Raw genomic sequence first — 13902 nt, 5'->3', positions numbered from 1 at the left:
GATAGCACGTGCAGGACAGTACGGACACTAGTTGGAGAGAAGGGAGAAAGCATAGCATTCACGGGCTCCACGGGTGGAAGTTTCGCATCTCGATTAGCGCTGTGCGCAACGCTAATGGCAATAGCGCCACATGCACGAGGTGCGCCTGCTGAAGACACATAGCACTCGTTAGCGCCGAATGGCTTTTAGTTTCCACAAGACGGCTGCAGCGTTTAGGTTAGAATGCTCGGCTTGTTAACACGCGCTCGATGGTTTGTATCTCAGACTTCACATCCATTTGTTTTACTTTGCTCGGTCCGATCCTGAATCATATCGTAAGGAACGAATAAACGGTCTGTTTTCCTATCGTTCGTAAACGATGTTCGCAATAAGCGAAACAGTATAACAATTACAAAGCGAAACACAGCGGCAGCCTTAAGACGGAACGTGTTATCACAGCGTAAACAATATCCGCGGCCGCGATGGGTGCTCGCACGGGGCTTCCATCACTTGTGCAAGCATGTGCCGATGGACAATATGTAGAATTCCTTAAGCAGGCTTTTCCAGACATCTAACTTACCTTAGCCAAGAACACCACGTCACCTCTAGTAGCACTGTTAAAGATGAAACCCGGCGTTTTGAAAGCTTGGCTGGTTACACCTTAATTACGATTATAGCCCAACGTTCACTTCTCTGGTTAATTTAAACAAAGTCCATGGAGAAGCCTACTTGCAGGAGCTAAATGTAAACGCACCGAAACGGCTGCGTTTCCATTTTGAGCGCGCTATGAAACCACCGGGGTGGTGCATCGTTTCAATGCGATGAGGGGGCATTGATACTCCTTTTCGTATTCGTTTCCGCTGTGCTCCGCCCTGTCGTCCTTGCAAACGCCCTCCTTAGAGCGCACGTATTTTGCCGTGCTGCACTGAAGAGCTGGCTTTTTTGCAAGCTTAGTCGTCTAGTGGTTGAGCTCCCCGTTCAAGGGGCAAATGGAAAAATCTCGTTATAGGTAACTAAACGGTGGCAACGGGAGCCGCTAGAGAATGTACAGTACGGATTACCACTGCGTCAAGAAGGCTCTGTGCTTCTCTGATTTCTGCCAAATAAAACAAATGCATACGTGGCGATGCAATGCGCTTTCCACACAAACGTGCCTTATCTGTCGAAACTTAGTTAACCGTCTACAGCATCCCAAATGACAGTTCCATTTAGCCTGTATCCACGCAGGCATCGCGAGGCGTATTAAAGTCAATCCTGGAATACGCGCCTGCGCTTTTTTTTTTTTTGCTTGCAAGTGTGGAGCGCTTGCAGAACAAATAAGAAAGAAAATAAGGACGCAAGCGATTACAAAAGAGCTGATCACTGGAGCTCGTGAAAGGCAGGGTCACGTGACTGCTGCTCGATCTCTCTCTTTCTGAGTGAGATATATAGTCATCTGCGAAGAGAAATTGCTCCATCCGCCGAGAAGGCACACTGCATCGCTCGCTGCATTATGTCGCGAATGACGTCGATATTTCCATAGTACAATGCTTGTCATTGATCGACCCGTCGGTCCGTCAGTTTGCGCCACTCTCGAGCTGTCGGCGGCCCCGCCGTGTTTCCATCGACCGCGCTGCAATCGATTACATTGAGGAACCTGTGCCGAAATGCATGCGCACTTGTCGCGTGCGCTGCGAAAATTGAGGCATCGTACGAAAGGGATGCAACCGGCGAAAAACGGAAGAGTGTTTTTCGTCGCATCACTTAAAAAGGCGTGCCGGCAAAGGAAGCGAAGGTCGCGCGCGAAGGCCTTTATTGCGCGCCTGCGACATAAACAAAAGACCCCGGCGAGGCCTGGCGCAAAAAGAAAACTGGAAGAAGAAGAAAAGGGGGTCGCCCTTCAACACGCCTTTGAGCACGAATGTGTCCTGCCTGTCGTTGCGTCAGAGACTGCTGCTGCCTCGCCGAGGTTTAGCTGTCAGGAACAGCAACACCGGCCCCCGTATTCGAGGTAAGCGCTTCGTCGACGCGCGCAGAAGCGCCGGAAGCTACGAAGGGAGGCCACACAGGGAAACATGCATCTAGCGCTGAAGTCCCGAATGCGAAGCTTTTGGGTGGAAGTGCACGACTGCGCACCTTCTCTGCGACTGCCCTCGTGTCAGTGCGCAAAGAAAAAAAAACCGAAGAAACTCTTGACAACCGTCTTCGTACGAAAAACAGAATTCCTAATACCCAGTCAGAGTCGAGACATGCCCGAGTTGCTCTCTCTAAAATCACTAGCGCGTTTATAAGCATCGAAATTGTAGGAAATGCTAATAATAATAATAATAATATCTGGGGTTTAACGTCCCAAAACCACGATATGATTATGAGAGACGCCGTAGTGGAGGGCTCCGGAAATTTGGACCAACTGGGGTTCTTTAACGTGCACCTAAATCTAAGTACACGGGCCTCAGAAATTTTCGCCTCCATCGAAAATGCAGCCGCCGCGGTAGGAAATGCTTTAATCGTTGTTAGTTACCACTGCTTTTTCTATCTTCTTTTCTCTTCATATGCTCTGCCGTCCCTCTTCCCTCAGCGCAGAGTGGCCAACTTCACAGTTAATTCGGTTAACCTGTCTGACTTTCATCTTCTACCTATCCCCCTCTCCAGCGCTGAAGGACAGCTTGCTACAAGCATACTACTTTTGTCGAAATTCGCTACAGAAGCAACTCAGTGGGTTATCGAGTCATGTTGCGTGGTTCCTGCAACACGCCTGACGTTGTGAAACGGCCGAGTGTGAGAGATATGTTTAACCTTTGGAACCGTAGTCCTAGAACAATCGTTTCTCGAGGAACGCCCAGAGCGTGCCCGACCACAGGGCCGGTCATGTATGTGCAGATGCCGCGAAATATTTCACAAAAACTGCTAGTAAATACGGGTGCCCGCGCTATTCGCGACTGGGTTGAGGGTGAGTGTCATTACGCGGTGTTTTCCTGTCTCCTTTTTGCGTCGTTAGTGAGACAGTTTTTGTTTTTTGTGCTATGGTAGAAAAATTGGGCATTTTGGTTTTGTATAGTCAGGTTGACGCCTTTTATGTTTTGGTCTTGCTCATGTATGTTGTAATTTTCACTCCGCGTTACCTAGATACTTCCCGCGGCTTTGTAATCCGTGGCCACGGGTTACTAAAACTCTCTCTATGACACGTGCCAAAAAGCGAGCAAGCTGAGACAGCGAGAGCCGCCACAATACAAACAAACTGTGCCAGAAATGGCGTTCTCGCTGCTTGTCAGGAGGTGGGAAGAAAATAAAACTACGAACACGAGGAAGTGCAGAGGCCTGCAGTTTTCTCCGACGCGAAACGGCAGCAAAAGAGCGGAACACGATACACATCGCGGCGGCCACTTTCGCGGTAATGTCTTATTTGCATCACGGCTCTAACCACACGTCCCAAATGTTTGCGAACTAAAGCAATTAGAGAAGCGAACATAGCGAACAACTGCCAGCCTGATTCAATAAACACCATTCCTGGCGGTTGTTAGCGCATCGTCAGGGTTTTGTTAATATATATATATATATATATATATATATATATATATATATATATATATATATATATATATATATATATAACCAAGCTGGCGAGGACCTCGCTTCGCAAATGGGCAAAATGAAATATAAACAAACCGTGCCATTTCTTCTTCTCTTTTGCTGGGCAAAATAAATGTGGGTAAAAATGCAAGCGAGAAATAATGCAGATATCGTACAAATGATCGCAAACGTGAGGACAAGTAAAACATATCACCTGTGCATGTACGTAAATTGAGCGTGGTGATTTTCGCAACAGTTTTGAGTTACGTATAAAACGTGGGAAACCACCCTTCATTGTTCTCACATGCCGAGCTCGAAGGCCCGTGCAAGTTCTATGGTGCCACAGGCTAAAACAAAATCGAAATTAGACAAAGAAACAATGCGCTGTCTTCTGCCGAGCACTTGAGCACGAATTCAAATAAGCGATACGGCCTGATATCCTGTCCTGTTTAACACATTTTCCAGAAGAAGAACACCCGTGTACCTTTTGGTGCGTATTAAAAAACCTCCATAATAATAATAATAATAATAATATCTGGGGTTTAAGGTCTCAAAACCACGATATGATTATTAGAGACGCCTTAGTGGAGGGCTCCGGAAATTTCGACCACCGGGGGTTCTTTAACGTGCACCTAAATCTAAGCACACGGGCCTCAAACATTCTCGCCTCCATCGAAAATGCAGCCGCCGAAGCCGGGATTCGATCCTGCGACCTTCAGGTAAAGAACCTCCAGGTTGTCGAAAATAAATTCTTCGTGCCCCACATCGGCGTGCCTCGTATTCATGGCATGGTTTTGGCGCGTAAAATCCCAAAGATTAATTTCAACGCAGCAGTATTTCTGTGCTAACACTCCGTCTTTTCAAACTTACGCATTTTGCTAACAATGAAAGTCATCAAACTAGTAATTAAGAAAAGCCTCTTTATTCACCTTCTTAACAATAATAATTTCTTGGGTTTTACGGTGCAGAACCACGACATGATTATGAGGCATACCGCAGTGGAGGACCCCGGATCAATTTCAACCACCTGAAATTTTTTAACGTGTACCTAAATATAAGTGCGCGGGTGCTCTTGCATTGCGCCTCCACCGATATGCGGTCGCCGTGGCCGGGAATTGAACCCGCGTCCTCCAGCTTAACAGCGCGACATCCTGCTAAGCTTCTACGCAGGGTGATTAGCTTTTTTGTTTACTTTTTTTTGCTGTCATTGCTATGGTATGTTTTTATAATGGAAACTTTAAGATACGTATGGTATGTCTATATAATGGAAACGTTATAGTATGGTAGTATGGTAAACGTGGTATGGCTATCCTATGTCTTTATAATGGAAACGTTAAGATGTGTACAGACAACATAAGTTTGATTGTTTTCCTAAATATTCCGTGATAAAATTTGACACTCACCGCGCTAATTTCGTATCCAAAGGCTTTGTATCTCGACACAACATCCGTCCTAACAATTACGATGCAGCGAGCGTGAGGGAACGAAACACAGCGATAAGTCGTTGCTTGAAATCATCAATCGGGAAGCAAGTGAGCAGCTGTAACCAGCATCAAGCAGCTTTCAAACGATATGCCACATGCAGTAACCTGCGGCACAATGTGGGCTTCACGTTGTGACGTGAAGACCACATGTGACGCTTAGCTAAATCAGCTAAGCGTCACATTAATGATTGATATAATAAAGCGGAAGCGCTCCATAAAGATTGCAGTGAATATGATTACCTTAGCGTTTAACAACATGAACATAAGCCACGACCTTAATAGCAAAGTAGGTAATTAAAAAAAGCTTTTTAATTATACGATCGATTGCTAAGCGCTAAAGAAAATTGTGCTCGCCAAGGTGCGTATGAACTGCCTACGCAAGCAGATCTTGCGTAGCATCGCCCAGCGCCATGGCGAAAGACGGCGCGGACAACCAAACGAATCCTTTCCAGTTTACGCAAACAAATATTATACGAACACGAATTAAGGAGGCGCTCAAGAAGGGATGAGCGTTATTGTCACCGCTCCTCCGTTCTTTGTTGTTCCGTCGTCCGCGCTGTTTATCGTCGTTCAAGCCGTTTCCACAGGCTAAAGCTCTTACCCTTTCTGATAGCATAGCGCTTTCATTAAAATGTCATTTTTGAAGCCCCTGGACATCTCGCCAAAACAAACAAGAAACAAACAAAAACGAGAAAGGGGAACTTCAAATGTTATTGGTAGTTTTATTCTAGGAATCGGCGTTCGAAGAGCGTGACCTTCAGCACAGCTCTCTTTTCCTAGTGTCAGCGCTGTACGCCTTAATTATTAATACGAGCGCCTCCGCTCTGCCCCATTCAATTTGGGCACCTGTATGGCTTGCGCATTTCTCCCGTTCCGCGTATACTGGGCGCACTCGACGGGGTAGATTAGATTGATTAGATATGCTAATGAGAATGCATTATGCGTGTTGTAACTGTATAGCTTATCTGAACGGCACCTAATGCAATTTTGATCACTCGATCATTTTGAAAGCGCGCGGCGAGCGCAAATATTTCGCCTCCCGCCCAGTTCACCACGCTTCGCCAAGAAAAACAGGCTTGGCTAGACGAATTGAACTGGTAAGTTTGGCAATGGCGCCAGTCATCCGCGAAGATGGTGATTCGGAGGCTAATTAGGCAGTGAACCGATACTACACGATAAAGGGCGAGTTTTGAGTATGATCATGTGTGGAACGCCAGGGCAGGGGATTGCGTAAAGCTGTCATTTCATAACTGTACGCATTCGCGCATGCTTTTGCTACCTGGGCTGTCGAATGCAGGTCATTATTTTTATAACTTATTTTTGGTTTTAGATATAGTTAGCGCATATTTATTTGTCAAGCTCCGTTATCATGAGCAGCAATCATCGTATTTCGGGAGCGTCAGGCTGTTCCAAAATTATTGTCGCACTTTAATTGACGCCTTTGAAACCTATATTTACTGATTCCACCCACCACTTATGTGTTCGCCTACAGAACCATTCAGTCATTGATGAATTGGAGCAAGTTGTAGTTTTAAGGTGGAAAAGGAAAAAGGGAATGGACAACTCGTAGAGTGTGAGAATATACGCGTATATCGACAGATACGTTATACGCGTATATCGACAGATACGTTACTGTCGTGTGAGTGATACATGAGAAACTAGCGCAAGCTTTCCACAGGAGCACCTCGCAAACAAAAAGTTTGCGAGGTGCTTCTGCAGTGATCGGCGCAGTTTCCGGCCGAACGAGGCGTAATCGCGCACGGACAACGTGTGTGGGGGTGAGTGAATCGGCCTGCTTTCACATGGAGCAGATGAACAGCGAGTGGTTTCTCATACGCAGAAGCGGCGTAAAACGTTAAACGCCAAAGAAACCTATGCATAAAAACGTCCACCTTTTGTCTTAGGTCCATGGCTAGCATTTGGTTAGATGAAAGCTTAATTAGTTAATTAGTTCTTATTTATTTCTATATAAACTTTCCGTATAGTGCAGTGCACTGTAATGCTGCCTTTGCCCCCGCATCTGTTGCTTTAACTGACAATTGTGTCAGTTAATTACAATTGTGTTTATTAATTTCGTCCCATGTGGCTCGATATTCGAGGTACGCAGGCCCCGAATTCGCTAAACCTTTCTTTCACAAGAGCTGATTGGGATGATTCGGCTATCTCAACTAGTAATACATTTATTCATATAAGTTGGTGTCACCTTCCGTTACAAACGGCTTTATCGTATACGAACACGTTTATCAATACGAGCTAAGATGAATATCAGTATGCCGACACGCCAAGAACTAGCTGTCGCCGTTTAAAAGGAAAAATATAATGGTGTTCTAGTCGAAAGTCTCCCAATCGAATCTAACGAGAATACTTGAGAAAAGCGATATTCGAATATCAAATACCCTTTTCTCATTTCTCAACTAAGTTGTAATATAAAGGACGCGCGCATTGTCCGTCATGTAAAAGGTAAGAGCGAAGGAACCTTATTTACTTATTTTACGCGTGCGGAGTAGTCTATAACTTGAAAAATACCGGCCGACTGAGGAGTGTGTAAATGAGAAACGGCAGAAAGGTGATGGCGTATGACATATACCGTACGTAACAGATGAAAAATTGTCTTGTTTAAGGAGAAGACAAGCCTTGAAGACAAGTCCACTTGTCGAAACGTCGGCTTCAGCGACACTCCGTGTTCATGAATTTTAACACGAAAGTGTTTTATGCCGGGGTCCACCAAGACTTCAGTGACGTATTTCCGTCACGGATATGACGTTGATAAAATGGACGCTAACGGATGAGAAGGAATTGACTACAAGAAAAAGTTGCGCCGCCGGGAATCGAACTTCCGACCTCTCGGTCCGCGACGATAAGCGCCCGGCGCGCTACCAACTAAGCCACGGAGGCAGATGCACGACACTACACAAAAGCGCCTTATATCTCTCACACATTCTCTCTCGCACGGCGCTCTCTGTTGGCGGGGCGGGGCGGTGCCACCCTCTGTGAGCGGGAAAGAGAAGTATTGTGGCATGACACTCACTGGCGTACGATTCGGCGACGACGCAATGAAAGCGTGGCCTCCGAGAACCTTGCCGGCGCGCACTCTTGGAGGCCGTGGTTAAAGCGTCTCGATTCCAGCGACAAACACTGGCCGCGCTAGCATCGGGGAGTAGCCCTACACGCAGTTACATTCTTTGCCTTTCGCTTCGTGTTAGCATGTGGTGGCTCGTTGTCGGAGCAGTGCAGCTTCCACATGCATCAACGGTGTTTCTCCGCCGACTACTGCTTCCAGTGCGATAGGACCGACTGATAATACAGCTGCAATAAGCGCTGCAGAAAGGCAGTAATGTCCACGGGAGAATGCCGTGCCTTGGCGGAGCGAGACAGAGGCCAGTCGGACGTGGAACGCCTGCGCGCGTTCGCGGCTCAAGCTACGAATTATAACCTCTGCCTCCCGTGTTGCTGAAGCGCAGTGTGGTAGTGTATGCATGAGCACAGGCGCAGGTTACCGTATTACTCAGGAGTGCACACCGTGCCGTTTCTTTCCTTAATTGACGGCGCTTTGAAGAAGTGCATATCGAGTACCAGTGTTTATTATGTGCTCGTTGATGTCAACTTTGCGCGGGATTCACGATACACTGTGTCCAGGTATATATTCACAAATTCAGCAAGCACCAAGGTTAAATCGTGATCATGGGCGTTCGTCGTCGCGATGGAGATGTGCCACTAGGCGTCAACGTGGGGGATTTCCCCACGTTGCATTTCTCATGTAATAATGCGGTTCGCCTAAATCGATAAAACAAATTCGTAGGCTGCATAAAGGCGAGGCAGCGAATGGCTAGTGGAACAGGAGTCTGGTACGGCATGCAAGCGTTCAGCAATTGGCGTCGCTCGGAGGAACCGCGGGATCCCCTTGCAAAAGAATAATTCGCGACAGCCATCTCGCTGCGTCTTCCTTTCTACCTGCAAACTCTAGCAACATTTTCTATATCAATTATAGTCGGAGAGAAACAAATATTCGCAACTTCGAATAACAAATCCTCCAGCATACGAACTGAACAGTAAGAACAATTCACAGTGAAACATTTCCAATATTCGCGCATCTCTCTCTCTCAAAAAAAAAAAAACAATACCATGAACGTCAATTTCGTGTACAGAAAGAAAACTTGCACCGTACGCTGCACCTTCATTTCACTTTCGCGCGCAGTTATACTCGTACAAACACGTATAAATCCATCAGAATGTAATATGCTGCATCGACCGACAGAGATGATAAAATACGGTAGCAATTTTGCCACTAAGTACGCGACAGTGTCCATTGGTTCAAACCCAAATGTGCGCACGATTTCATTTCTATCTGTATCGCAGCTGAGGCAATAATTACGCCCGCTGGATATTTGGTTCGCTGGCAGACTCCAGCGTGTAAACTCAATTCCGCGCCGTCCTGCGAACGATTTTACAGCGCTTTTACAACACAAGATGACAGATACGCGCAAACTTTCCTTGCGCTCAAATTTAATAAAGGATATGGAGAAAAAGCGCGCAGCTTTTGTGTCAAGTTCAAAGGAAATGCAATTTCGCTAGTTTAAATGAACGAGAAACTGCTGAAGCCTTATCATTTACGCGCACTATATAGCGGTGTGAGTTGCAGGCGCTAAAGCTTTTGTTGCGACTCTGAACGGGCAAAAGCAAGAGACGCGTTAGAAATATAAAGAAGGGAAAAAAATGCATACCATTACGAGAGTACGGTGCCGTAGGTGGGTTGGTGGGTTCTTCCTGGAACCGTGCTGAAGTGAATATGAGCGGAGGAACAAACGTGCATTACTTTTATGACGAATTCAGCTTTGAGGCGCCAGCGGACGTGAGAAGCGATGGGTAAATACTTTCGGATGATTACAAAAGTAAGGATTACACCGGGAGCCACGTTTGATTGCCTGCATTTCGTTTTCTTAGCTAAATAGCTCGCTTGCTCGTTATCTACTCGTTTTACTCGGGAAACGTCGAGTGGGAGGGGAAGTCCTTCTGCAGAGCCAATACGTGCAAACTAATTCTTGCGCTAATTCACGATGGCGCCACACCTTTGGAACGCTTGTGCGAAGTGTTATACGTTTAAGACGGGAACACAGCTCCTCGTTTCCCTCTTTTACCTCCACTCTCGTGCGCCGCTGGTAACACGGGCCAACTGAAATCGGGTAGAGAAAGACATTCCGTACTACACAGTCTAGAACGAGCATGCGTGTGTCGTGTAGAGGGAAGAGACAGCGAGGGCTGCCGGAGGGAGGCATGCCTTTACGGAGTGCTGGAGTGAACGGGGACCATTTGGCCGGCAGCCAAGCCGGCAACGCGTGTGGAAAGGGGAGCGCTTCCACGCTGTGTTCAGAGTGCGCAACAACTGCTCTACGACTTACAGAATCATGTTATCCTTTCCGCGCTTGCCGCGTCCATCGCCGGGCGGCGAAGCGGGCCGCTCCGCTGTGAGAGACTGTGCTGTCAACTGCAATCATGCTTTCGGTTATTACCTGCGTAGAGAGAAGAAAAACAAGAGGCGCCCGTTGGTTCTCATCGACCACCGTGCTGGTGCCGTCCTGTGCGCCATCTGTGGTGCCTTGTCCTTAGCAAGAGATTCCTCCCTGCGGGACACGCTGAATGAGTTACTGATTCCTCGTGCGACATGATCGGTGCCGCGAGATTACGCGGAAGAGACGGGTAAACAAACGATGTACTGTCATAGCGCGCATGAAATCTTTTTATTGAGCCTTTTTTTGAAGCCGACACGGTTTTCATTAGGCATTGGTGTAATCCCGTTTGCTGCAGTAACCGCCACTCGCAGTAACCGCCACTTCCATGCGTACGCAACGGGAAAAAAAATAGACCTTTCCGAAAGATCTTGAAAAACTCGAAGGCAAAGTGAAGCACGGCATTCGCTTGTCCTGCTGTTGGCAAACTCCCGCTCCATCGCGGCTCCCGGATGATAGGAAAGCTTTTACGGCGGTGATAGTAGATTTAGTCGGCGCTGTTACCAAGAAAGGCCGACGGAGAGGGCGATACGTTAAGGAGTATTGATGTGTACTAAGATAGGTGCAGCGCAAAGAAATGAACACAAAGGGAAGACACATAAACGACATAGACTCTCGTTTATATGTCTCCTTCGTTTCTTTGCGTTTGCACATACTTAGTATACAGTATATCAAGACATGTACCAACTAGCCCACCAGCGGATACGTCTAGACAATATATATATATATATATATATATATATATATATATATATATATATATATATATATATATATATATTATATATATATATATATATATATATATACACAGAGAAAGAAGGGTAGATAGCAGCCTAGAATATCAGCAGCTACCTTGTCACCGGCAAATTTTTTAGCGTTATCATTCATTTATTCTTTAAACACATACGCAATAAATCAACCGTTCGTAAAATTTAGCTCTCGATAGCCCTATGGATATCCTTTATAGCTTGCTTTTATATTCGACTGTCACCTGTGTTATTCTTTTTTCTTAGTTCAATTTTTTTTGCCATACTTTTTGTCTGTAGCAAGATAGCTTCCATGTCGATTTTTTTTTAACTCGTAAAAGCCAGAACCAGCATCTTCGTACTACATTTCCCGTCTCGAAATGGCTTGCGATTAGCACGTAAAGAAGTAGTGGGAGGAGTTGGGTATATACCGTAAACAACCTGTACGAGGTTACAGCACGGTATATAAAGGGTGAGTGCGAGTCATTTCAAGAGAGAGTGTGTTTGAGTTGCCTACTGTAAGCGGCGTGGTTAACGCAAAATAATCCATTCGGCGCCTATATACGAAACTGGCGCTCCACTGTTAGTGATTTCAATTCGTTGCGAGCGTCCTTCTGTGCTAATGGTGAACGTGGACAACCGAGTGAATCGGTATTATGAGTGAAAGCGAGACGAATTATTTCACGAAAATTAAGGAACCAGCAGGAGGGGGGAATCGGTTTTGCCAGTCGGCAACACTGTCTCTGTCGAGCGTCGTCATGTAAAGAAAAAAAATAAGGAATGCCTGACATGTTCGAGGTCACTATCCCTGGTCGGAGACTCAAAGTGAGCGTCACGTTGCGTTTGAACGAAGCGGATGGACACGGGGGGTACACATGCATTTCAGTACTTTCGATATTGTGCTTTAGCAGCTGTAGCTTGCATTCTGTTGCGGGAATAGAAGCATGAGAAACGTGATTCCGATGCAACCTCCTCTTGAACTAAATGAAATACGATGTCCTCCAGAACGAGCTAAGGGTGAGAATGCATGGGGCCTATGAACCACTGAAGTTCTTTTGAGAATATGGCTGTGTCTCAAACGATCGCGCCTTAAGGCACTGGCTGTCACGAGACAAGAATGGAGGAACTCACTCCTTGCCACCGGTACCACCGGTACCGGTACCGTGCGGTATGACCACGACCAGATTTGTCTTCTGGTTCGGCGAACATCTTTAGTCCGCACAATCTACAGATTCGGCCCCAGAATTTACTCGATAAGGAAAAGCGGAGGCAGCTGTGTAAGAAATGGATTGTCTTTAAAAAAACAGCCGAACTAACACTGTTTAAATGTTACTGCTCAAGCAGTTACCAGATGTTCTATAGCTATTGACTTGAAAAATATGTTAATGAATTATTGCAAGCTGTGACGTTTTCCCAGCACGTCGAAAGTATTCGATCATACGTATGTTTGAGAAGTTTCTTCAGGCTCTCGCTTGCTAAAAACAAGTATGCCCTGTACGTCCTTAGTTATCATATTGTACTAACCATCTTGATGAACTACATATGCGCGCGCACTGACGCACAAAGGAAAAAAAAAGGAACATCAACGGCGTGGCTTTGGCATTTCCCATCATTCTCATCTGCTATCTACGCTTAATGATTCCTCTAAAAGCCCTGAGTAATTTTCCACGAGAACTTTTCGCTGAAAACACCACTGCGAACATTGCATCATCACTTTAATTCGCCCGGCACAGCCCTCTGTGCGAGCATCTTCTTCCTCGAGCACACTGCAAGGCCTTCTCTCTTCCACAACCTGGTCATTCTTGAATCCCTCCGATGTGCTGGATTTGAGTTGAACGTTGAAGTGGAATAGCTCTGGGGAAACCTCTCGCTCGCCTAATTAGTATAATAAGGCCTGCGCATTAAGATAAAATTTCACTCTCACTGTCGCAACAGTCAACATTTAAAAGCCATGGAAAGCCGACAAGCTACGGAGCAAACAAGTCGCATTCCCAGAAAGCCGCTTTCCAAGACGGCAACCAACTGACATTGTCCTTCATGAAGAACGTCTTAGTTTTCTTTTTATTTTGCTACCGGGTCTCCGTGGCAGTAGATCACCTCTGTTCTATCCAACTGCATTTTCTGTAGACAAAATTATAGGACCTTGGACATGTGCCCCGTAGGCGCAGAAGGCAATGAAAGCGTTACTAACGTATTAAAGTCAACAGGTCAGTGCGACCGCCTGTAAACTTGATGTGCTCCCCCAAGCGTGCGCGTGATTCTGCCCATCCCTCTCTTTTCTTCTGTCTCTCTTTTCGCCACTTTATACCTTCCCCCAGTGCAGGGTAGCAAACAGGACGTGCGTCTTGCTAACCTTCCTGCCTTGCCTTACTTCTCGCTCTATTCTCGCAGTTCCTACAATAGGTTGCCAGATAAAAATGAGTAGCACTGTCTTTGTGTTGTTCCGGTGTTTGAACTGCAGGCATTCGTTTAGACACCTCCTGGTCTACACAATGTAAATCTGTCCGCAGTTATAAGGAGCATGTTACACAATGCACCTTCCATGCCTGGGAAGTACCGCGCTTGTGTAGGCGCAAGTGATACAAGCGTACATATGTACGTCTTTATACATGTAATGCGCACAGTGTAGGGCCTCTA

General features: G+C 46.2%; 1 protein-coding gene across 6 annotated transcripts in view; it reads right to left on the bottom strand.

The window, feature by feature from the left end:
• Positions 1 to 13902, bottom strand: part of LOC119377718 (uncharacterized) — a 191769-nt gene that overhangs the window by 27880 nt on the left and 149987 nt on the right. For 4 of the 6 annotated variants that reach the window (XM_049411333.1, XM_049411329.1, XM_037647069.2 and 1 more), the window contains exon 2: positions 10409 to 10519. The exons of the other annotated variants lie outside the window; for them this stretch is intronic. In XM_049411333.1, coding sequence (XP_049267290.1) covers positions 10409 to 10416 — 8 coding nt within the window. In that variant the 5' untranslated portion in view covers positions 10417 to 10519. The remainder of the gene's footprint in view (positions 1 to 10408; positions 10520 to 13902) is intronic. 6 annotated transcript variants of the gene reach the window in all.

The sequence above is a fragment of the Rhipicephalus sanguineus genome, chromosome 1, assembly GCF_013339695.2.
Source record: "Rhipicephalus sanguineus isolate Rsan-2018 chromosome 1, BIME_Rsan_1.4, whole genome shotgun sequence".
NCBI classification, from domain to species: Eukaryota; Metazoa; Arthropoda; class Arachnida; order Ixodida; family Ixodidae; genus Rhipicephalus; species Rhipicephalus sanguineus.
The sequence above is the reverse complement of the archived record's forward strand: the minus strand, read 5'-3'. Positions and strand labels throughout refer to the sequence as shown.